At 40.9% G+C, this 20,009-nt stretch overlaps 1 protein-coding gene across 7 annotated transcripts in view; it reads left to right on the top strand.

The window, feature by feature from the left end:
• SNCAIP (synuclein alpha interacting protein) overlaps positions 1–20,009 on the top strand; it is a 118,526-nt gene that overhangs the window by 60,839 nt on the left and 37,678 nt on the right. For 5 of the 7 annotated variants that reach the window (XM_081930467.1, XM_081930464.1, XM_081930463.1 and 2 more), the window contains exons 3-5: positions 1,962–2,065; positions 10,860–10,932; positions 17,057–17,910. In XM_081930467.1, the coding sequence (XP_081786593.1) occupies positions 2,006–2,065; positions 10,860–10,932; positions 17,057–17,910 (987 nt within the window). In that variant the 5' untranslated portion in view covers positions 1,962–2,005. Of the gene's footprint in view, positions 1–1,961; positions 2,066–10,859; positions 10,933–11,590; positions 11,665–14,613; positions 14,664–17,056; positions 17,911–20,009 lie in introns of those variants that run through there. The other 2 variants (XM_081930469.1, XM_081930468.1) reach the window with 2 other exon arrangements.

The following is a 20,009-nucleotide window of genomic DNA, read 5'->3' as shown; positions in this document are numbered from 1 at the left end:
GGAAGGAAAGGTCATGTAGTCCCGAAACACCACTTTCACTCTTGATTAAAATCCGTGCTTAAAGTGCAGAAGTGAGGTTTATAAGAGTTGTGATTTTAGACCCGTCCCCCTTCTAAGCTGGAAAAGTGTTCTGGAATGGCCATTTAAAAACAGAGAAGATGAGCAATCAACTGGGCACACTTGAGTGATATGCTTCTTCACGGAAGAAATCAGCTTTGAGAGTACCTAATGTGCTGCCACCGTTGGAGCTTCTGAAAAGCAGTATTGTGCAAGGACCGCTTCACTGAAGACTTCCAAAGAATAGCGTCTGCTACATGTCTTCCTTAATGAAGCATGGAGGACATTTGAAAAATAAATCACCAAGCCATATGCAAGGCTCTTGTAAGCAAGAACCATGATGCCTGAATGCCATTTTTAATAAAAAGTCTAGTGCCTGTATACTTTGGGGCGAAGGGAGGTTAAGTCTCACACTTATGTTGCCAAAGTTTGCGACTGGTGCACGGTGTGTATTTGTTAAGTTTGTAACATTCCCATGTAGCATTTTCTCCAGATGTTTTTCTCTGACTTCAAATGTAAAACAAGACAATTTACGTGCATGTGCAGCATTCAAACTGACTTGGCCATGTTGTGGAGACATACACAAAAAGTTCTTTTGTATCAAACCATTACTTTTAGTAAAATTGTTACAGATGCAAACCTTTGCAAACCATCTGGCCAAGCAGCCTATTTTTTGTCCAGACCCTGGATCCTAATCCAGACAGATCTCTGTTCAAAAGCCCCTAAATATTTAACACTCTGGTTAATTGTGCAGCTACGAAGCTGGGCTGCAGGGGACAGATTAGGACATTTCTAGGCCTTGAGAAAAATATTGCTGTGCAGTCTCTTGGGTTTGTATGACCAAGCTTCAGGAAATTCCCTGAGTTGAATGTTTACACTTGAATCTTAGAAAGAGGGTTTTTTAATGCATTATCTGTAAGCCAAGAGTGTGCATCAAGAATCCTCGAAAACCTAGCAGATCCTGAATAGAACTGAGGCAAATCCAGACATTCTTCAATAGGCAGATGGCATCTAGTTCTGTTTCTTTGTGCTATCTGAATCAGATGAAGCTGTGCAGATGCTTGATCGGTATCTGGGGATGGTAATGGGCTGGATGAGGTTCAATAAACCAAACTGACAAGTTGGAGGCGCTGCGACTTTGTGGTTCCTGGGACCAGAAAATATGAAGGTGGCATGTTTTGGATGTGGTTACATCCTAAAAGACTGCAAATAGTGCAAAGTGCAGCAGCCAGAGTTTGGAGAGGCATTTCTGCATGAAACAAAATCACAAGTCTTTCAAGAACTGCCCTGGCTACATATTTAGCACTGAACCTTCTTGGTTATACCATCTTTGAATGAGCTCAGAGGAACCAAGACTCACCAGAGGGCTTGTTGACATTAGCACCCCAGTTTAGGAACATCCTTTCCTTTGAAGTTTGGTTGGTGTCTATACTTTGCATCTTCTGGTAGAAGCTGAAGACATCCCTGTTCTGCCAGACATTTCACACATTGTTTTATTAGGCCTGCACTGGGACAGACAGATGTTGTGAGATCTCTCTTCCCACCCCACTTTCAATTGAATTGTGTGTTTTTTTCTTTTATTGTATTATAATTTGTTTCTACAGACTCTGAAATGTCCCTTGATGAAGGAAGGAATAGAAATCTAGGGCAATATTACCTCTAGTACAATGGGACTTCTCTCTCTCCTCCATCCATGTGCACCTGCATCCTCTGCAATTCTGTTCCACAGGATTAGGGCAACCCCTAAACACATTTAGGGGCTGCTCAGCGGAAGGAGAGAACAGGAAAGTCCCATTACACTTGCAGTCATTATTGCACTAACAGGACTTAGTGCTATGTTGAATACAACCCCTTAGTAAGTGTACAGTGTTAATTTTTGTCTTTCTTTTTTCTCTTTTAAATAGGACTTTTATTATCCACCGAAGCCAATGAAGATGTGCATAGCAGAATGATGGAAGCACCTGAATACCTTGATTTGGATGAAATAGATTTTAGTGATGATATATCTGTAAGTTATCAGGCTTTTCTTTTTCTTCTCTGCTGAATGAAAGACAGTCTTTCTGTTGTTTTGGTTTTCAGCTTAAATGTTCCATCAGTTTCACCAAATGAGTGGAAAACCTGAAAAGGAGAAAATAAACATGTGGCATATATTATGGGGTGTCTTGGGGCACTATTTTGTCCTTAATGCTAGTTTGCATCTATATGAAGCCATTGCGACAGCTACAACCATTCCTGGACCAAGATAGCTTGATCATTGGGGTCCTGGCAATAGTTACCTCAAGACAGGATTGCTCCAATGTGTTCTATGTGGGACTTAGAGCCCTTGGGCTTAGCCTGGAAGTCGCAGTTAGTGTGGAATGAAGATTGTTGACTGGGGGTATCCTCTTGATACCATGGTATCTACTGAAGGAGCTGCACTGACTAGCGATATGAGGTTCCAGAAGCATGCAGTGTTGTGTAAGTCTTCATGACAGATTGTGGACAGCTTATATTACCGAAGCCATGCCACATGACATGCCAATATTCTGTTTTTAGGGTTAAGTTCAATTAATGCAACAGGAGATTCAGTTGTGGTACTGATGGGTTGATAGAAACACACACACATTGAAGACTTAAAGACCTACCTCACATATTATTTAAGGCCTGAGTATGCTCTTCTGAAATACCTGGGTAAATCCAGTTGCAATATATCCACTTGGGCCCAGGCTAGTCTTGAAAAGTCATCACCAGTTCACACATTCAAATGTGCAAGAATCCAAAGACACTCCAAAAGCAGGGCTGCCACCCATTCCAAGAAAAACTTTGCATTAAGCACAGGGTATGGATGACATATGATGCCCTGGTTGTGAATCTGCTTAAAGTATGCAACATTTGTCTGATGAAAATAGGGATGTCCTATTCCAGAAGAAGAAGAAGAAGAAGAAGAAGAAGAAGAAGAAGAAGAAGAAGAAGAAGAAGAAGAAGAAGAAGAAGAAGAAGAACCCTACCCATCTGATTGGGTTGCTACTCTGGGTGGCTTCCAACATATATAAAACATTTTTAAAAGCCTTCCCTATAGAGGGCTGCCTTCAGATGGCTTGGGGGGTCAGATAACTCCATACCCTCCAACATTTCTCTGATGAAAATAGGGACATCCTAAGGAAAAGCAGGACATTCTGGGATCAAATCAGAAACTGGGACAGCTTCTGTAAATCGGGGATGTCCCTGGAAAATTGAGACACTTGGAGGCTCTGGGATGGATCAGTTTCATAACTTATATGTCTACTTATATGTCTACTCACAACGGGGCTGACTTCCAGGCAAATCAGGTCAGGATTTCAGCCTAAGCCTTGTAGTGCTTATATTGCTGTTACTATAATTTCCAAATATGGAAAGCCTAGGGGATAAAATTGAACTTCACTCTGAATAAACAACACTTCCATATATTTCTGCTGCTGTTACATTTTCCTATTTTATACCCCCTATTTCACACTACTTCCTAGAATCTACAAAGGTTAACTGTTCTGAGAGTGTATTGTACCAATCTCTAAGGGACGTTAAGGATCTATTTAAGCCAGCAATATGCCTGGAGGATCTGAATACAGTAATCAATTGTGATGCCATTATTAAAATGCTATCATTCTATGGTGCATACTTTGCAGTTCTTACCGAAACTAATGATGCAGCTTATTCCAATGTCCCTAATGAGATCTTGACTATAGGTTATTCTATTTTATGAATACCAATAAAAGCTCCAAACCAAATATGTGTTAAATGCCTAATTAGCGAGGGAATTAGACATATGATTGCTGAATTTATGTTTTATTCTGGCCTTTATAGGGATATTGTTCATTTTTTAAAGTTTCAGCTGCTTTATTCAGAAGCCATTTTCTCCTAAATTGTATTTTAAACTTTGACTATCTTTATGTAGATTATTAATGAAGGCAGGCTAAGATTGCAAATTCATTAGACTGTGATCTGATCTCAAAAGAATAATTTATTTGAGGTAACTGTGCTTTTTATCACTGTGGGGTATAGGGACATGTCCCAGAGCATATTTCTAGGCTCAATTTTTATAGCAGCATAAAACAAAGAAGGTGTAACCTCTTCTTGACTTTCCCATTGTGCCTCAATAATTACCTTTAGTGTCAGTTTCAGAACTGGGTTAATAATGAATGCTGTGAAATGCTTTCTGGTTTTTGGTTTTTTTTAATATGCTTAATACATAAGAACAGTATTATTCTTAATTCTCAGCTTCCACTATCACAGGCAAGATTAGCTTGTAATGAAAATACAGGTCTCAATAAATAAACTTCAGGCTGCTATCAGTGTTAGATTAAAGAACAGTTTCTGTTACTTTTGATAAAACAACGCACTCTCTCTAATGTGTCATCATTGAGTTCTGTAAATAAAATCTATGCCATTTGCATTCTGGTCCCACTGAGTGGACTTCATTCTGGGGTCTAGATATGTTCTGTCACGTTTATTCATGTTTTGTTCAAAAGTTGCAAATTCACAGATTTGCAGGGAAATAACCGCAAATCTGAAACCGGCAGCAACAATCCCGACTCCCTCCCAAAACATTACAACTACTTCCAAAAAAACATTCTTGTCTGGTTTTTGCTAATTTGTCATGTGCTATCTTACTGCCGCTAACCTATCTTCTTAAAGTTGCATACTGTTGAATTGTAAAGATAAAAGCTTGATTTCCGTGGTTTCTGGGCACCATTGAAATTCATTAATTTTGAAGTACTTACCTTCAGTTAGAGTCTGCCAAATGTTTGTTTCAGCATCTAGTCCACTATTGGAAATAGTAATAAATAGTAGCTGAACAACCGAAATAATAACCTAAAAAGTTTAGCTCAGAGTAAACCAACTGAAATTAATGAGCATGACTAAGTGAGGTCCGGGGACGCGGGTGGCACTGTGGGACAAAGAACCTAGGACTTGCCGATCAGAAGGTTGGCGGTTCAAATCCCCACGACGGGGTGAGCTCCCGTTGCTCGGTCCCTGCTCCTGCCAACCTAGCAGTTTGAAAGCACATCAAAGTGCAAGTAGATGCATAGGTACTGCTCCAGTGGGAAGGTAAACGGTGTTTTGATGCGCTGCTCTTGTTCGCTAGAAGCGGCTCAATCATGCTGGCCACATGACCCAGAAACTGTACGCCGGCTCCCTCAGCCAATAAAGCGAGATGAGCGCCGCAACCCCAGAATTGGCCACAATTGGACCTAATAGTCAGGGGTCCCTTTACCTTTACCTTAATTTAGGTCCATTCAACTGAATAGGTCTACCTTGAGTAAAACTTTATTCAATACCTGCTGTGCTTAGACATTGTCTATACTAGACCTGCTGTTTCTTCCTTTCATGATGAGATACCAAGCTTCACCCAAATGTTCAGTTAAATAAAATTGTAGTGCAGACATAGCCAATGTGGTGCCTTATAGGTCTTGTTATAAGAAGGTAAGAGGAGCCTGCTGGTTTAAGCCAGTACCCCACCTAATCCAGTATGCTGTTTTACAGAGGCAAAGCAGATGCCTGCAGGGAAACCAAAAGTGGGACCTGAACACAATAGCACTTTCCCTTCCTGCCATTTCCAGAAGCATACCATCACCCGCTGCAAAGGTAGAATGTATTCGTCAGAATTAGTCACCATTGGATAATAATAATAATAATAATAATAATAATAATAATAATAATAATAATAACAATAACAACAACAACAACAACAATAATAATAATTTATTTATACCCCGCCCCTCTGGGTGGCTTCCAACAGAATATTAAAATACAATAGTATATTAAACCTTAAAAGCTTCTCTAAACAGGGCTGCCATCATCCCTGACAATTGGCTTAGCTTGGTTGGAGCTGATGGGAGCTGTTGTCTATCAACATCTGGGAAGGTACCATGTTGGCTAGAGTGTGTCTCAATAATAAGATGAAACAGGTACAGAAAAAGTAATATTTAAAACTCAGTGGCAAGACTTATCAGTAGCCACTCTCCATGGAACAAAGACAGGAGCCAAGGAAAGAAGTGTTCTCTGTTAGTAGCCTGGGAAAGAAGTGAGTAATGTTCTCTCTTGGCACCTTAATAGTTTTTCTCAGCTGAAAATCCTGTTCATCGTATTGATAGAAAAGGCAGAAATTTCAAGCCTTCATATTTTTGTTTTGGGACAGGAGCTGAGCAGGAGGAAATCTGCTAGTGCAATCAAACACACACCATTAGAAGCACAATCAAATTTATAGCATGTTTAATAGATTTTTCGTAGGGAACTGAATATATTTTGATGCTGTTAAAAATGGAATGGTTTGCCATTCCAAGAGAGAGAGGAAATAATACAGAGAGAAAAACACTGGACTAACAAAACACATTTCAATGGGGTATAAAAAGCCTGCTTGTAATTGATTTGCCAATTGTGTAGCAGTTCAACCTGTACCACCTGGCTTCAAGAAGTTAGCGTTTTCCTTGGAGACTTGATGCTTCTCTTTCTCCTGGTACCTTTTCACTGCTGAAATACAAAAATACATTGCTCAATATGTATATGAACATGTGACGACATTTTTATTTCTTTAGTTCTAAGGTTTGTGAAATTTCTGGTACTGTTGTAAACATTGGTGTTTTGAACTCATCCTCGGTTGCTAGCTTCTGTTGTGTAACGTTTTATGGTTAGCTTTTTACAGTAAGCCACCCGTTTAACTTTTGGATGTTGGGTGATCCATAGAATAAGGATTTTTCTCAAGTGTTCTACAGGCAGGGTGTTGGGCCATAGACTATTTCCCAACCTTCTTAGGAAAGAGAACTAGGATTTTATCATCAAAAAGTGGACTTGCCCCACTTTTTGTTTTTTTAATCTGGCCATTGCCTCCCTTGGCCCATGATTCACCCCAGCTTAGGGTCTGAAGACCCTAAGAAACCTTGCCCAGGCTTGCAGTCCTAAACACCAGGAATGGGGAACTTGTGCCCCTTCAGTTGCTGCTAAACTACATCTCCTATCATTCCTGATCAGTGGCTATGCCGCTGCTTCACTACAGATATAAAATCTAGTAAATGGACTCTGTTCTCAGATTCTTAGAGCTAAAAGTCCCATAGACTTAGCAGTAGGCGCAGTCAGAGTCAGGTCAACAGAACCCAAGAACAAAAAAAGGAAAGAAATCTAATGAAATATGGGTGTCCTAGGTAAAATCTGTGGAGTGACAGGCTAATTCAGCTTCATTTGAATCGGCCAAGTAAGTTATTTCTGGAACTGGTCACCTGAGACTGACTGAATCATTTGATTTTGACATATAATTGGCAAATTATCAGTTCCAACAGCAAAGCCACTCATAGAACAGTTCGGCTATTATGTGGGAAGCTACTGGAGTTTTCCAAGTAATTCAGTTTTCTCTGCCATGTCTAAATATATCCCTAAATTTAAGAACATTATATCACCATATAATCTCAAAAATATTATTTTTTTTTTCTTTCCTACCTATGTCTTTTGGCTTTGCAGACTGCTGTTACTAATGTGCAGAAAGGTATTTATTGTCAAAGGTATAATGAGCACCTTTGGCACCAAGAACAGTGTTGGCATGAATTAACATTTTTGTGATGTGTAGCATTCAGTTTTGAAAGGGACCACGGGGATCAATATTAAATTACCTACAGAATTTTGTTTGTGGGAAAATTCTTTTTACAGTGTTGGATCATATGGGTGAATGAAGGCATTCCACAAGTTTATGAAGAAATTATTGCTGCTTACTCAGACATTTGACATTGCGTTAAGAGTGAATCCAATGAATAGCTTGCTGATTAACATCAGGTGTGCCCCCTTGCAGCAAATGTATGTTTGCTGTGATAATGCTCTTTGAGAAACTGGTTTCTCCCCTGCATACATTTACGGTATAAGGAATAATTTCTGTAGGATCCTAACATTTCAGAGAATTACATATAGATAGAAATTTGAGTCTAAGCATATGTTAGGCAATATATATATATATATATATATGCAGGTTTTGGTGTCCTCGGGTGTCTTCCCGTGTAAAAGTTGGGGTGTCTAGGCGACGTTTCGACGAGGTCTCACTCGTCATCTTCAGGCTGGTGCTTTCGGCTTCTTGTTACTGGAACAGAGCAGGATCTCAGTGTTTGAGTTCCTATAAATACTGTTGAGGGGGTGTGGTGTATAGCCTCCAATGTTCTGGGCAGAGAGGAAGTTCCCAGGCTAGTGTGCCTTTTCTTCTTTTGTTCCTTAATTACTTGAGGGATATCTTGAGTGATTTCTTGAGTGATATCCTGAGTACCACTTAGGTGGGTCATTAGGTGTGGATTAGTTGCTAAAGTCTTTGTGTCTTGACCTCTTGAACTTTGTGAAGAGTTTTTCTGAGAAGATGGCTGTACTGCACTTAGTTGTGCTCTGGCTTGGCTTCGTGTATAGGGGCGAGCTGTGGTTTTGTGGCCTGTGTCAGCCAGATCTGTGTAGGGATTGCAGGGGGGTGCAGCATCCGGAGGTGCCACCATGGTTTGGCTACTGGATGGTGTCTGTAATTTGTCTGTGGAGAGGGTCTGGGTTTGGGTCTGGTGTGGTTGATTGGTGATAGCGTTCTGTGTGCCTCTGGATCTGGTGTCAGTTTTTGTGGGGAGGGCTAATTTCCAGATGTCTGGCAAGCGGGATGTGTCGTCACGCTTGTTCATGTTGTGAGGGTGTTTCTCTATCTCGATGGCTTCCATGATTATTCTCTTGTGGTGATGTTCCATGTTAAAGAGCAATTTGGAATCTGCAAAATTAATTTCGTGTCCTGTTTCTTTCATGTGTTGGAAAAGAGAGGAAGTTTTTTCTTCTTTTTTGACGGCATTCTTGTGTTCTGCGATACGTGCATTTATTCGTCTGTTTGTTTGTCCAATGTACGTGGCTGGGCAGACTTTGCAGGGTATTTCATAGACCCCTTGGTTTTCCAACTGGATTTTATCCTTGGGGTTTCCAATCCAGTTGGAAAACCAAGGGGTCTATGAAATACCCTGCAAAGTCTGCCCAGCCACGTACATTGGACAAACAAACAGACGAATAAATGCACGTATCGCAGAACACAAGAATGCCGTCAAAAAAGAAGAAAAAACTTCCTCTCTTTTCCAACACATGAAAGAAACAGGACACGAAATTAATTTTGCAGATTCCAAATTGCTCTTTAACATGGAACATCACCACAAGAGAATAATCATGGAAGCCATCGAGATAGAGAAACACCCTCACAACATGAACAAGCGTGACGACACATCCCGCTTGCCAGACATCTGGAAATTAGCCCTCCCCACAAAAACTGACACCAGATCCAGAGGCACACAGAACGCTATCACCAATCAACCACACCAGACCCAAACCCAGACCCTCTCCACAGATAAATTACAGACACCATCCAGTAGCCAAACCATGGTGGCACCTCCGGATGCTGCACCCCCCTGCAATCCCTACACAGATCTGGCTGACACAGGCCACAAAACCACAGCTCGCCCCTATACACGAAGCCAAGCCAGAGCACAACTAAGTGCAGTACAGCCATCTTCTCAGAAAAACTCTTCACAAAGTTCAAGAGGTCAAGACACAAAGACTTTAGCAACTAATCCACACCTAATGACCCACCTAAGTGGTACTCAGGATATCACTCAAGAAATCACTCAAGATATCCCTCAAGTAATTAAGGAACAAAAGAAGAAAAGGCACACTAGCCTGGGAACTTCCTCTCTGCCCAGAACATTGGAGGCTATACACCACACCCCCTCAACAGTATTTATAGGAACTCAAACACTGAGATCCTGCTCTGTTCCAGTAACAAGAAGCCGAAAGCACCAGCCTGAAGATGACGAGTGAGACCTCGTCGAAACGTCGCCTAGACACCCCAACTTTTACACGGGAAGACACCCGAGGACACCAAAACCTGCATTCCTGTACCCGTGAAAATCTACGAAAGCATATATATATATATATATATATATATATATATATATATATATATATACACAGAGAGAGAGAGAGAGACAGACACACAGTGGTACCTCGGGTTAAGTACTTAATTCATTCTGCAGAGGACCTTAAGATCCACAAATGATGACACTTTGGAGGTCCCGAACTTCAAAGAGGTTAGATTGGTCTCAACTAGGGCCAGGGCCTTTTCAGTACTGGCCCCGACTTGGTGGAACGCTCTGCCACAAGAGACTAGGGCCCTGCAGGACTTGACATCTTTCTGCAGGGCCGGCAAGACAGAGCTGTTCCCCCTGGCCTTTGGTTTGGACTCAGTCTGACCCTTATGTTTCCCTCCCCTTAGGGTTTTGATCTATGGGCTACTATTAAAATGAGGCTGCATTTTAAATTGTATTTTAACCCGTATTTTAATAAACTGGGTTTGTTTGTTTGTTTTCCCCTGTTGTGTTTTATTGTAATTTTATTGGTGTTAGCTGCCCTGAGCCCAGCTCTGGCTAGGGAGGGCGGGGTATAAATAAAAATTTATTAATATTATTATTTAAATTCTATGATTCTATGTTTCTGTGACATACCACAGCTAGGGAGGCTTCGCTTCCATGATAGGGAAACTAGATGACTGATCTGCCAGGCTTTGTGGGTCAGATTGTTCTAAAAGACCCTTTGTTCACTATCTTCCTCTGGCAGCAGAGTGCAAATGTCCTTAAGTAGCACTTTTATGTTGTGCTGAAATGGAGGGGGTAGCACCTTTGTTCTAAGCCTCCAGCAGAGCACTGGGTAATGCACAACATCATTAAAATGAGGCATCCACTTTACTCATAATGTGGTTAGATTTCGTAACAAAATTACTGAGCAAATGTGATTTTTTTGTTTTTCAGTATTCAGTAACTTCCCTCAAGACTATCCCAGAATTACGTCGGAAGTGTGACTCACAAAATGAAGACAGAACAGGTATGCTGCTCATTTCTGTTCTGCAATCGTCATTTTTATAGGGAATTTTTGTTTGTGTAAATACCTTCTTGAACTGTCTTCTTCTTCTAAACTTTGGTATTTGTGTGATAGCTGTCTGGTAACAATGAGTTTCTTTCTCCCCTGTTGCTTTTTCTCCGAATTTCTCCTCTCTTAAGATGTTAGGTTATTAGCAGCAGCAGCAATAACAACAAAAGTTCCATAAAAGGATTTGGCGGCACACAGATAAACGCAGGGTTTAACCTCAGCAGCTCCAAACCACAGTATATGCAACAATTTACTGAAAAAAAACCGAGAAACCATTAGTGACAAGACATAATGATGTAGGCGCCAATGAAAAAATGTTGGATACATTTACTACCCATATGGTCATGACCAGTTTGAGGCATGATGTTTTGCCAAATTCTGAAACTCTATCAAGGATGCTACAAGATAGAATCTACTCTCAGGCATACTGTAACAGTTAAGATGAAAGCAAAGTTTTTGCGTTTAATAGTGTAAACTAAATGAAGAGCCATGGCACACAGATGAGAACCAGCTGGAGACCTTTTCTCCCCTACTGACAAAAAAAAAAGTGCATTCAGTGTTGTTTTTCACTTTGTAAATCGGATTAAGGCTCTTTTGTTTCTGTCTTCAGCACGGAGCAAAAGTATACTGGTGAGAGTAACATCTCTGCATTGCCCTCTGAAAATTTCATTGTGCTTACATCAAATGGTAATTTCATTAATATATTTGAAACTAAAATGCCAATTGTAGAAACCCGGGGCCTTGGGGTTTTTTAGGAACATTTGAAGACCCAGGCGTTGGCAAGTATTTATGTATTGTGTTTCACGAAGGAGAAAATTGCCATTGCTTGTAGCGTAGGTGTAGAATTTCTCTGACACAACCATTAATGGCTAAATTGCCACACCTCCTTACTGAGTCACATGTGAGAACAAAGTGAAAACAGTATCTTTCTCTCTTCTCACTTCTGCCATGAACCCTCACTCCCAATACTTCCAGCAATGGTGAGGAAAGCATTGCTTTTGCATCTCCTGAGGCAAGGGACTAGGCAAGGTGCTGCTGCAAAGTGGAAACAGCGCCCACGTTCTACAACTTTCCATATGCTAGTCAGGATTCCTGAGTAAATGAAAGAGTTAAACCGATTCAGAAGGAGAAAAAGAAATTATGTAAAAACGGCTCAAAATTATATTAAAAATTATACTCAGTAGAGACATACATTTCTGATTGAAATCCTGTGCATTGTCTTTTCTAAAAGGTATTTAAGGATAGGCAAGAACACATTGGATTGTGTCTAAGGGGTGCAGATTAGATCTGATTAAGACACCAGTCATGTTCATTGGATTGACTTAGAAGCAACGCAAGCCACTTCCCAAATTTTCTGGAAATAGCTCGTTTAGTTTCCGAGTCAATTCACATTCAGCCTAGCCTGCTCCCATACCCCCACCAAAAGTCCCCAAACCATCTTCACTGTCCAGACTAGATCTTCAAATTCCTTTCCTTTCTCTTGCCAGGCTGGCACTTCTGGGGGTTCCACTCTGGTAGCAGCAATAGGCTGCGGGGAAAGAGAAATGCCTCTCTCCTCCCAGACACTTGGTGCACTGTATATCAGCAGTCCTAGAGGATACAAGTTCACAATAGACCATGTCACATGGCAGTAGCTCTTGAAAAAGCTACACTTTCCCAAAAACTGCTGAGCCCTTCGGTCCTGTCATGCTTCCATACAGCACACCAGGCATTGGAGAGGAGAGAGAGAAAAATAACATGGGTGGATTTTAATCCAAGCCTGAAGGAGCATCTCCACACCCATCGTTCAGCCTGGACACTGAGGTCCAGTGCCGAGGGCCTTCTGGCGGTTCCCTCCCTGCGAGAAGCAAGGTTACAGGGAACCAGGCAGAGGGCCTTCTCGGTAGTGGCACCCGCCCTGTGGAACACCCTCCTATCAGATGTCAAGGAAATAAGCAACTATCTTACTTTTAAAAGACATCTAAAGGCAGCCCTGTTTAGGGAAGTTTTTAATGTTTAATGCTGTATTGTGTTTTTAACATTCGGTTGGAAGCTGAATGTTATTTATACCCCGCCCATCTGGCGAGGTTTTCCCAGCTACTCTGGGCAGCTCCCAAAAGAATATTAAAAACACTATAAAACATCAAACTTAAAAACCTTCCCTAAACAGGACTGCCTTCAGTTGTCTTCTGAAAGTCAGATAGTTGTTTATTTCTTTGACATCTGATGGGAGGGGATCCACAGGGTTGGCACCACCACCAAGAAGGCCCTTTGCCTGGTTCCCTGTAACCTCACTTCTTGCAGTGAGGGAACTGCCAGAAGTCCCTCGGAGGTGGACCTCAGTGTCTGGGCTGAACGATGGGGGTGGAGACGCTCCCTCAAGGTTGTGGGTTTGAGCCCTATGTTGGACAAAAGATTCCTGCATTGCAGGGAGTTGAACTAGATGATCCTCATGGCCCTTCCAGCTCTACAATTCTATGATTCTGTGATCTTGTTGTTGTTTTGAAGTTGGGCTCTGTGGTTTATTTACTGATGTGTCTGCTGAATTTTCTCTGCCATTTCACCGCCACCAAACAGTTTCAGGCTTCTTTCCCTTTCAGGAATGATTGGAATTAATCAGGGCTCATGTAGCGACCATGATTAGCAGCACAGCACTATGTACCCAGTCAGATTTCATTATGCACTAGCATCTCTGGTAATGCTTTCTTAATAGCATTTTGCCTTTTTTTCTCTTTGAAGGACACCTCAAAAATTGCCAGACTGGAATGCTGTTGAAATCACACCACAGTTTCAGCTTAGTTCTAATATGAATAAATCATAGAATCATAGAACAGGGATGGTGAAGATATTGTGGTAGGCCAGGCAGCTTGGTCTCACTCCTTTATCCTTTATTGCTTAAATAAGAGGAAACACCTGGAAGAATCTATATACAGTCATACCTCAGGTTAAGTACTTAATTCGTTCTGGAGGTCCGTACTTAACCTGAAACTGTTCTTAACCTGAAGCACCACTTTAGCTAATGGGGCCTCCTGCTGCCGCTGCGCCGCCAGAGCACGATTTCTGTTCTTATCCTGAAGCAAAGTTCTTAACCTGAAGCACTATTTCTGGGTTAGCGGAGTCTATAACCTGAAGCGTATGTAACCTGAAGCGTATGTAATCCGAAGTGTATGTAATCCGAGGTACCACTGTACAGTCATACCTTGGGTTGATGTTGCTTCAGGTTGAGCGCGTTACTTCCGGGTTTTGCCGCTCGCACATGCGTAGATGGTCAAAATGACGTTACACGCATGTGCAGAAGCGGCGAATCACGATCCGCAGACGCGCAGATGCAGGTTGCGTTTACTTCAGGATGTGAACGGGTCTCCGGAACGGATCTCGTTCGTATCCAGAGGTACCACTGTACCCAGATGAAAAGGTGTGTGAGGTTGTTGAGTTTTGTCTGTGTGCGCTGATACTTCGTGTTCAGTATATTTTGGGAAGAAGACTTGGGAAAGGAGAATTGAAACCAAGAATGTAGTAAGCTGGAGAGCTATGCCTAAGATAAATATTTTGGTTAAGGGCCAAGTGATCTCAGAATTAAAACTATCTAGCGTCCTAATAACATTATCTGTGACATTTAAGTTTGAGATTTGCATCTCTCTCTCTCTCTCTCTCTAGAATAGCATGTGCAGGTTTGTGTCTATGGGCCTGTGCCCCAAATCTTTTAAGTAAGTAGCAATGATCCTGGATATATTGTAGCTCCTCATCCTTAGTGTAGGCTAAGAAATGAAATCCAAATAAAGGAGGAGGATAGATAACCCAAATGCATTAATTTTCCAACCCTAAATGCTTGAGTTTCTTTTGTCTGAACAGATCAATTTGATATATTAAGTCTGAACCTAACTCATAAAGCCATAGCTTCGAATTGATAGCTAAGTCAATACTGAAAATATTACAATTCTTCTCCACGTTACTATTTTGTCCTCCAGGAAAACAACACAGGGAGAAAGTGGATTCTCTGAAAACTTTGTATTTTTCAGCTATGGCACAGCCATTCACATGCTGGGTCTTTATCGCAGCCCAGAAGCTATTTGCTTAGATCCGCCATATATTTTGGATTTACACTAGAAAGCTCATTCAACCTTAAAAGGCAAATAATCATCTCTGTGCAAAGAAGGTGATGACTAACAAAACGTTAATGCCTTGTTGCTGTCTAGACCCCTTTTGTCAAAAAGGGGGGGGGGAAGTATTTTCCTTGAGGCTAGGACAAAATTTGCTTTCTGTGTAAAGTCTTGGTCCCTGTTAGAATGAAACAGCTGGGAAACATGTGGTATCCATTTCCCTCTATCACTTGGGGGGGGGGTTCACATGTAAATAAAACCAGCATTAAACTGTCACCCTTTGAACTCAGGATCGTATACAATATATAAATAAATCTGTGCAATGGGATTTTTGTATTGAACATCTTAAGCTGCATGTTGTTGTTGGAATAATAAATAATTAGCCGAATAATACCATTCCAAAAGCTTCTGAAGATATCCAGGTAATAAGTCAAACCTTATTCTGTTCCTTTCAAAATGTACTTTTTTGCTGTTTTGATAACAATGTTAGCACAGCTGCTTCTCGAAACAGAGTGTTTCTTAGAAGCTCAACTTGAGTGCAAGATAGATGCAACTGAAGCATTGCATTTAGTACACGCAATAAATTGAAGTGTGGCTCTGCGAAGAAACACTTTTACGAAGTCCAATCCTACACATTAAAAGGTGACCGTCAGACAGTTTTGTGAGGCTTCCTACTAAATGAAGTGAACTTTGATAAAATCAGCTAATACTTAGGATAGCAAGAATCCATTTGAATTCTGAAGAACGTGTGATAGGGAGAGATGATACATTTTGCAGGAGATCTGTGACCACATCTCCCAACTTTTGTTTTAAAAATGAAAAGTGGCGTTGGCTGGTTGTGAACAGTGCTGGATTTACGTATAAGCTAAACAAGCTATAGCTTTGGGCCCCGTTCTCTTGGAGGCCCCTCCCCCCCAAAAAAATAAAGGAAAAAAACTGGATGTACATTTCCAAAATATAAGATAAAAAAAAATAAAACCTACATACAGCAACAGTGTTTTGTGTTGTGTAGGCTCCTTTGATGTAAGTAATGGGCCCCACCTGCTAGCCTGCTCCCTAAAATATCACTGGTTTGCTCATTTCTATATCAATTACTTTGATAAAATATATATTTTGTTATGTGCAAATGGCTGGCTTTAGATACCTATTAGGTCCATAAATTACCATATAGCATATATTCAACACAAAAAACAGTGACAATTTGTTGTTGACCAAGGACAGCTGGACATACAGGCTGAGTCTTTCAAAAGAGACTCCGTGGAACATGTGGACTCTGTATCCACCGGGCCTCTTGTAATGGACTCACCCTGTATAAAGGGCCCCATTACCTTCAGTAGGTTTGGCCTCATCAAACTGAAATCCGGCCCTGGTTGTGAATGTGGACATAGCAGCAGGGAGGAGGCACGTAATCTTCTTTCATCCTTCTGCTTAGGATTGTGTCCCATTCTGCTCTTTGTCCCATGGAGAGCAATATCTGTATCCCTCTTTCTGTGAGGCAGGTAGCCTGAGGGAGATTTTGATCAAGAGGACTGTGAGAGAAAGAGCTAAACACCCCTTCCTGCCCTCCACCACCATGGAAAGCACATTCACAACCTTCTCCTCTGTAGCTTCATTTCAGAATCACAAAAAAAACCACTATTTGACCTTCAGGTTCAAAACTAGAATACAAGGCTGTGAATATTTTCTGATCATGAGCCAAAATTACGATCTAAATTTAATGTGGCTTCCACGGTTTTTCGCGTTTCACCCTCCTGCCATGAATAGTGCTCTGTATTTCTGTCGCTTAATTTTTAGCAACCGAAACCTTGCGGTGTGCAAGGTGGTCATTAAAACACAAGGTATAGTTTCCCCCACGGTATTTTCACAGTACTTTAATTATGGGTAATTATGTTTCCAAGGTATCCTCTTTTCAAAGTATACAAGATAGGAAGAATGCATGCACTGGTGATGGTGAAATCAAATTCATCTGAGGTTGCGTTTCTTGTGCTTTTTTTTTTTAGTTCCCAGCACGAATTGGAGTTCAGGAGTTTCGACGGTCCTCGGAAATGCACAAAAACCAACAGGCATTGCGGATATGTACAGTAAATTCAGACCGGTGAAGAGGGTTTCTCCCCTTAAGCACCAACCAGAGAGCTCAGAAAATAATGAAAGTGATGACCAAAAGAACCAGAAGATGGAGTGCCAGAAAGGCAGTGACTCTGCACCTGCACCTCAGAATGGGGATCCACTTCCAGGTAATGGAGAGAGCCTTAAAACAAAATGCATTGAGCCTGGAGTTCTGCTTGGTGAGTTGGAGCACTACGACCTAGACATGGATGAAATTTTGGATGTGCCTTACATTAAATCAAGCCAGCAGCTAGCTGCTTTTGCCAAGGCTGCTCCAGAGAAACGGATTTTGAGTGTGTACTCAACGCTGAATGGTCTCAGTGGCAAGTCATGCCCAGCAGGGAACACAGAGAAGGCACCGACAGGGACAACACAGTTCTGTGTTCTGTCCCCTGTGAAAAGCTCCCAGCTGAGAAAAGGGCAGCCCATTGTCCCCGATCAGCACAAGCATTTAGCTGAAGAATTGGAGTCCCCCCAGCCGCTAGTTAAATGTGGTTCGGTCCATGAACCCGAAGCCCAGACCAAGGGCTTCCTCAACAGGACGTTGGCTGATAAAATGGAGAAGACGGTGCCCCACTGTCAGTTAAAGACTTTTCATCTGCAGGCAGCAGTGCCAGAAAGCAAACAGGATGAACTAAACCTCAGTATGAACTGGAGCAGCCCCGGAGGTCCAGAAGAAAGGAGCGAGGACATGAAGAAAAACAAGAGCATCTTAAATATTGTGAAAGAAGGGCAGATCTCTCTACTGGTAAGTTTTTTAATCATTCAGTTATTCATTCATAAGGCACACAGAGCAGGAGGGAAAAGTTGCCGTTGAGATTTTCCCTGGAGAAAACCACACATTTTAATTTGCAAAAAGGACATTTGTTGAAGGCAAGTTGCATGGGAATATAAAAACTCAAGATTATAAAAACTCAAGGATGGTTGATTTTAATGCAGCTACTTAGCAGGGTGTGTATACGTTGCATCCTCCATTGTTGTTTTAAATCTTTTCGGAATGGTGGGGCTCCACTTGTTCATTTATTAGTAGATTAACTCTGTTCCTACTCAGAGGCCAATAATAGTAACAGAGAGGCGTCTGTTGTGTGTTCTGATTAATATTCAAGGGTGTTTACCCCATCTTATTGCAACAGCTTTCATGAACAGGAGCTCACACAGAAGCCCCAATTGGCCTCTGACCCACATGGAGATTTTAGCTAGTTACAGCTTTGTGATAAAACATCATTAAACGGCGTTTCCAGAGCAACTAGATGTAAGCTAACAAGGTTGGGGGGAAGCAAGCTTTATCTGCATTCATATTCATTACTTTGTGCCTACTTTTGTTTATGTTTTACCTACAGCTTTTACCTAAAGCAGGACAGAGACAGATCATGAATGCAGCAACAAACACAAAAACAGAGAGCTTTAAAAAAAAGGAGCTAGTATTCAATTGCACAATAATAATAAAAATAATCAATTGTGAGACCAAAAAGCCTTTGCTTTTTTCCTTTAAACCCTTAAAGGAAAAATAAGAACAGTCCCTTCTTTTCTCTATATGAAAGTACTAAGTAGAAACTCAGATTGTAATGTATCCAAATATTCTCATCACAGTTTATTTTGCTTTTCCCTCTCAATTTGTTTCTTCAGCCATTTGTAATCTCTTGCTTTTTTTTCTTATAATAATTATCAGGCATGATATTTTCAGTCTAGTGCAATGCTTGGCCCAGTGGGATTCTCGTAGTTAATGCTTTATAAGATTTCTTGCTCCTTGAGAGGAGCTGAAGTTTTCATATTCTAGTAAAGTGAAAAGCTGAAAGACATGTTGGTTCTGGAATGTAATATAGAAGATGCCATGCAAATAAAAAAATATGTTTGGGTCTGTTTCTAATGTCAAATATGAAGAGCAATCCTGTGGTAGAACTAGCTTGCATTTTCCTTTATCTGACGGATTAGTACACAAAGAGCAGTACAATATAATGTAACCTTATATTGTTTTATGGGCATTCCCTTAGGAACATAGGAACTGTCGTACTGCAGCAGATCAATATTCGTTCATGCCTATTCCAGATCTGCCTTCATAAAACTGAGTGACATTATACAATTAATTCAATCCAATGCTTCACCAGTCTGGAAGGAAACTCTAGGGTTGAGGTTTTTTTCTTAATCCTCCGGGGCATTCCAATTATTTTCTTTCCTTTGTTTGAAACATTATAGATGTCTACTCCTTGACTTAGGATATTAGACAGCATGTCTCAAGCTCTAAATCATTATTTCCAATCTTTTGATTGTGCTCACATATTAAAGTTAGAAGGAGCTGAGGGAACTCACAAAGAATCTATCGGAATAACTCCGCTATTGGAGGAAAGCTTAGAACACTATAAATTCTAACTAGTGCCTTTTCAGAAGCACACTGTTGTGGGTGCCTTTAAAGGACTATATTATATTTATCATAATTTAATTAGGAGTTTTAGGTACAGACAGGAGGATAGGATTAGATGATGTATCACATAAATATACTGTACAGAATCTATGTAGATCCACTTCTATTTTTTTGTTATTTTGCTAAGAATTCTTATAACCGTGGCTGTCTTATAACACTGTCTTATAACGCAGCCAGGTTCTTGACACCCAGCAGGGATGTGTATATGGCCAATTACTACTACAATTACTACTATTTGTATCAGTTAATGACTGTAATGCTTGGGAAAGTTTTAAAATGGGCTGTAATGAAACAGCACTCTATGCAAATCCAAGTAGTTCTGATATTGCCTGTCACAAAAGAGAGACTCAATAAACAAAGCTTCTGATCACCCCTGGAGCCAAGGCTCAGAAAGAACACATATAGCAAAGAACTCTTAAATCCATACA

The sequence above is a fragment of the Podarcis melisellensis genome (assembly GCF_964234715.1).
Source record: "Podarcis melisellensis genome assembly, chromosome: 11".
Classification (NCBI taxonomy): domain Eukaryota; kingdom Metazoa; phylum Chordata; class Lepidosauria; order Squamata; family Lacertidae; genus Podarcis; species Podarcis melisellensis.
The sequence above is the reverse complement of the archived record's forward strand: the minus strand, read 5'-3'. Positions and strand labels throughout refer to the sequence as shown.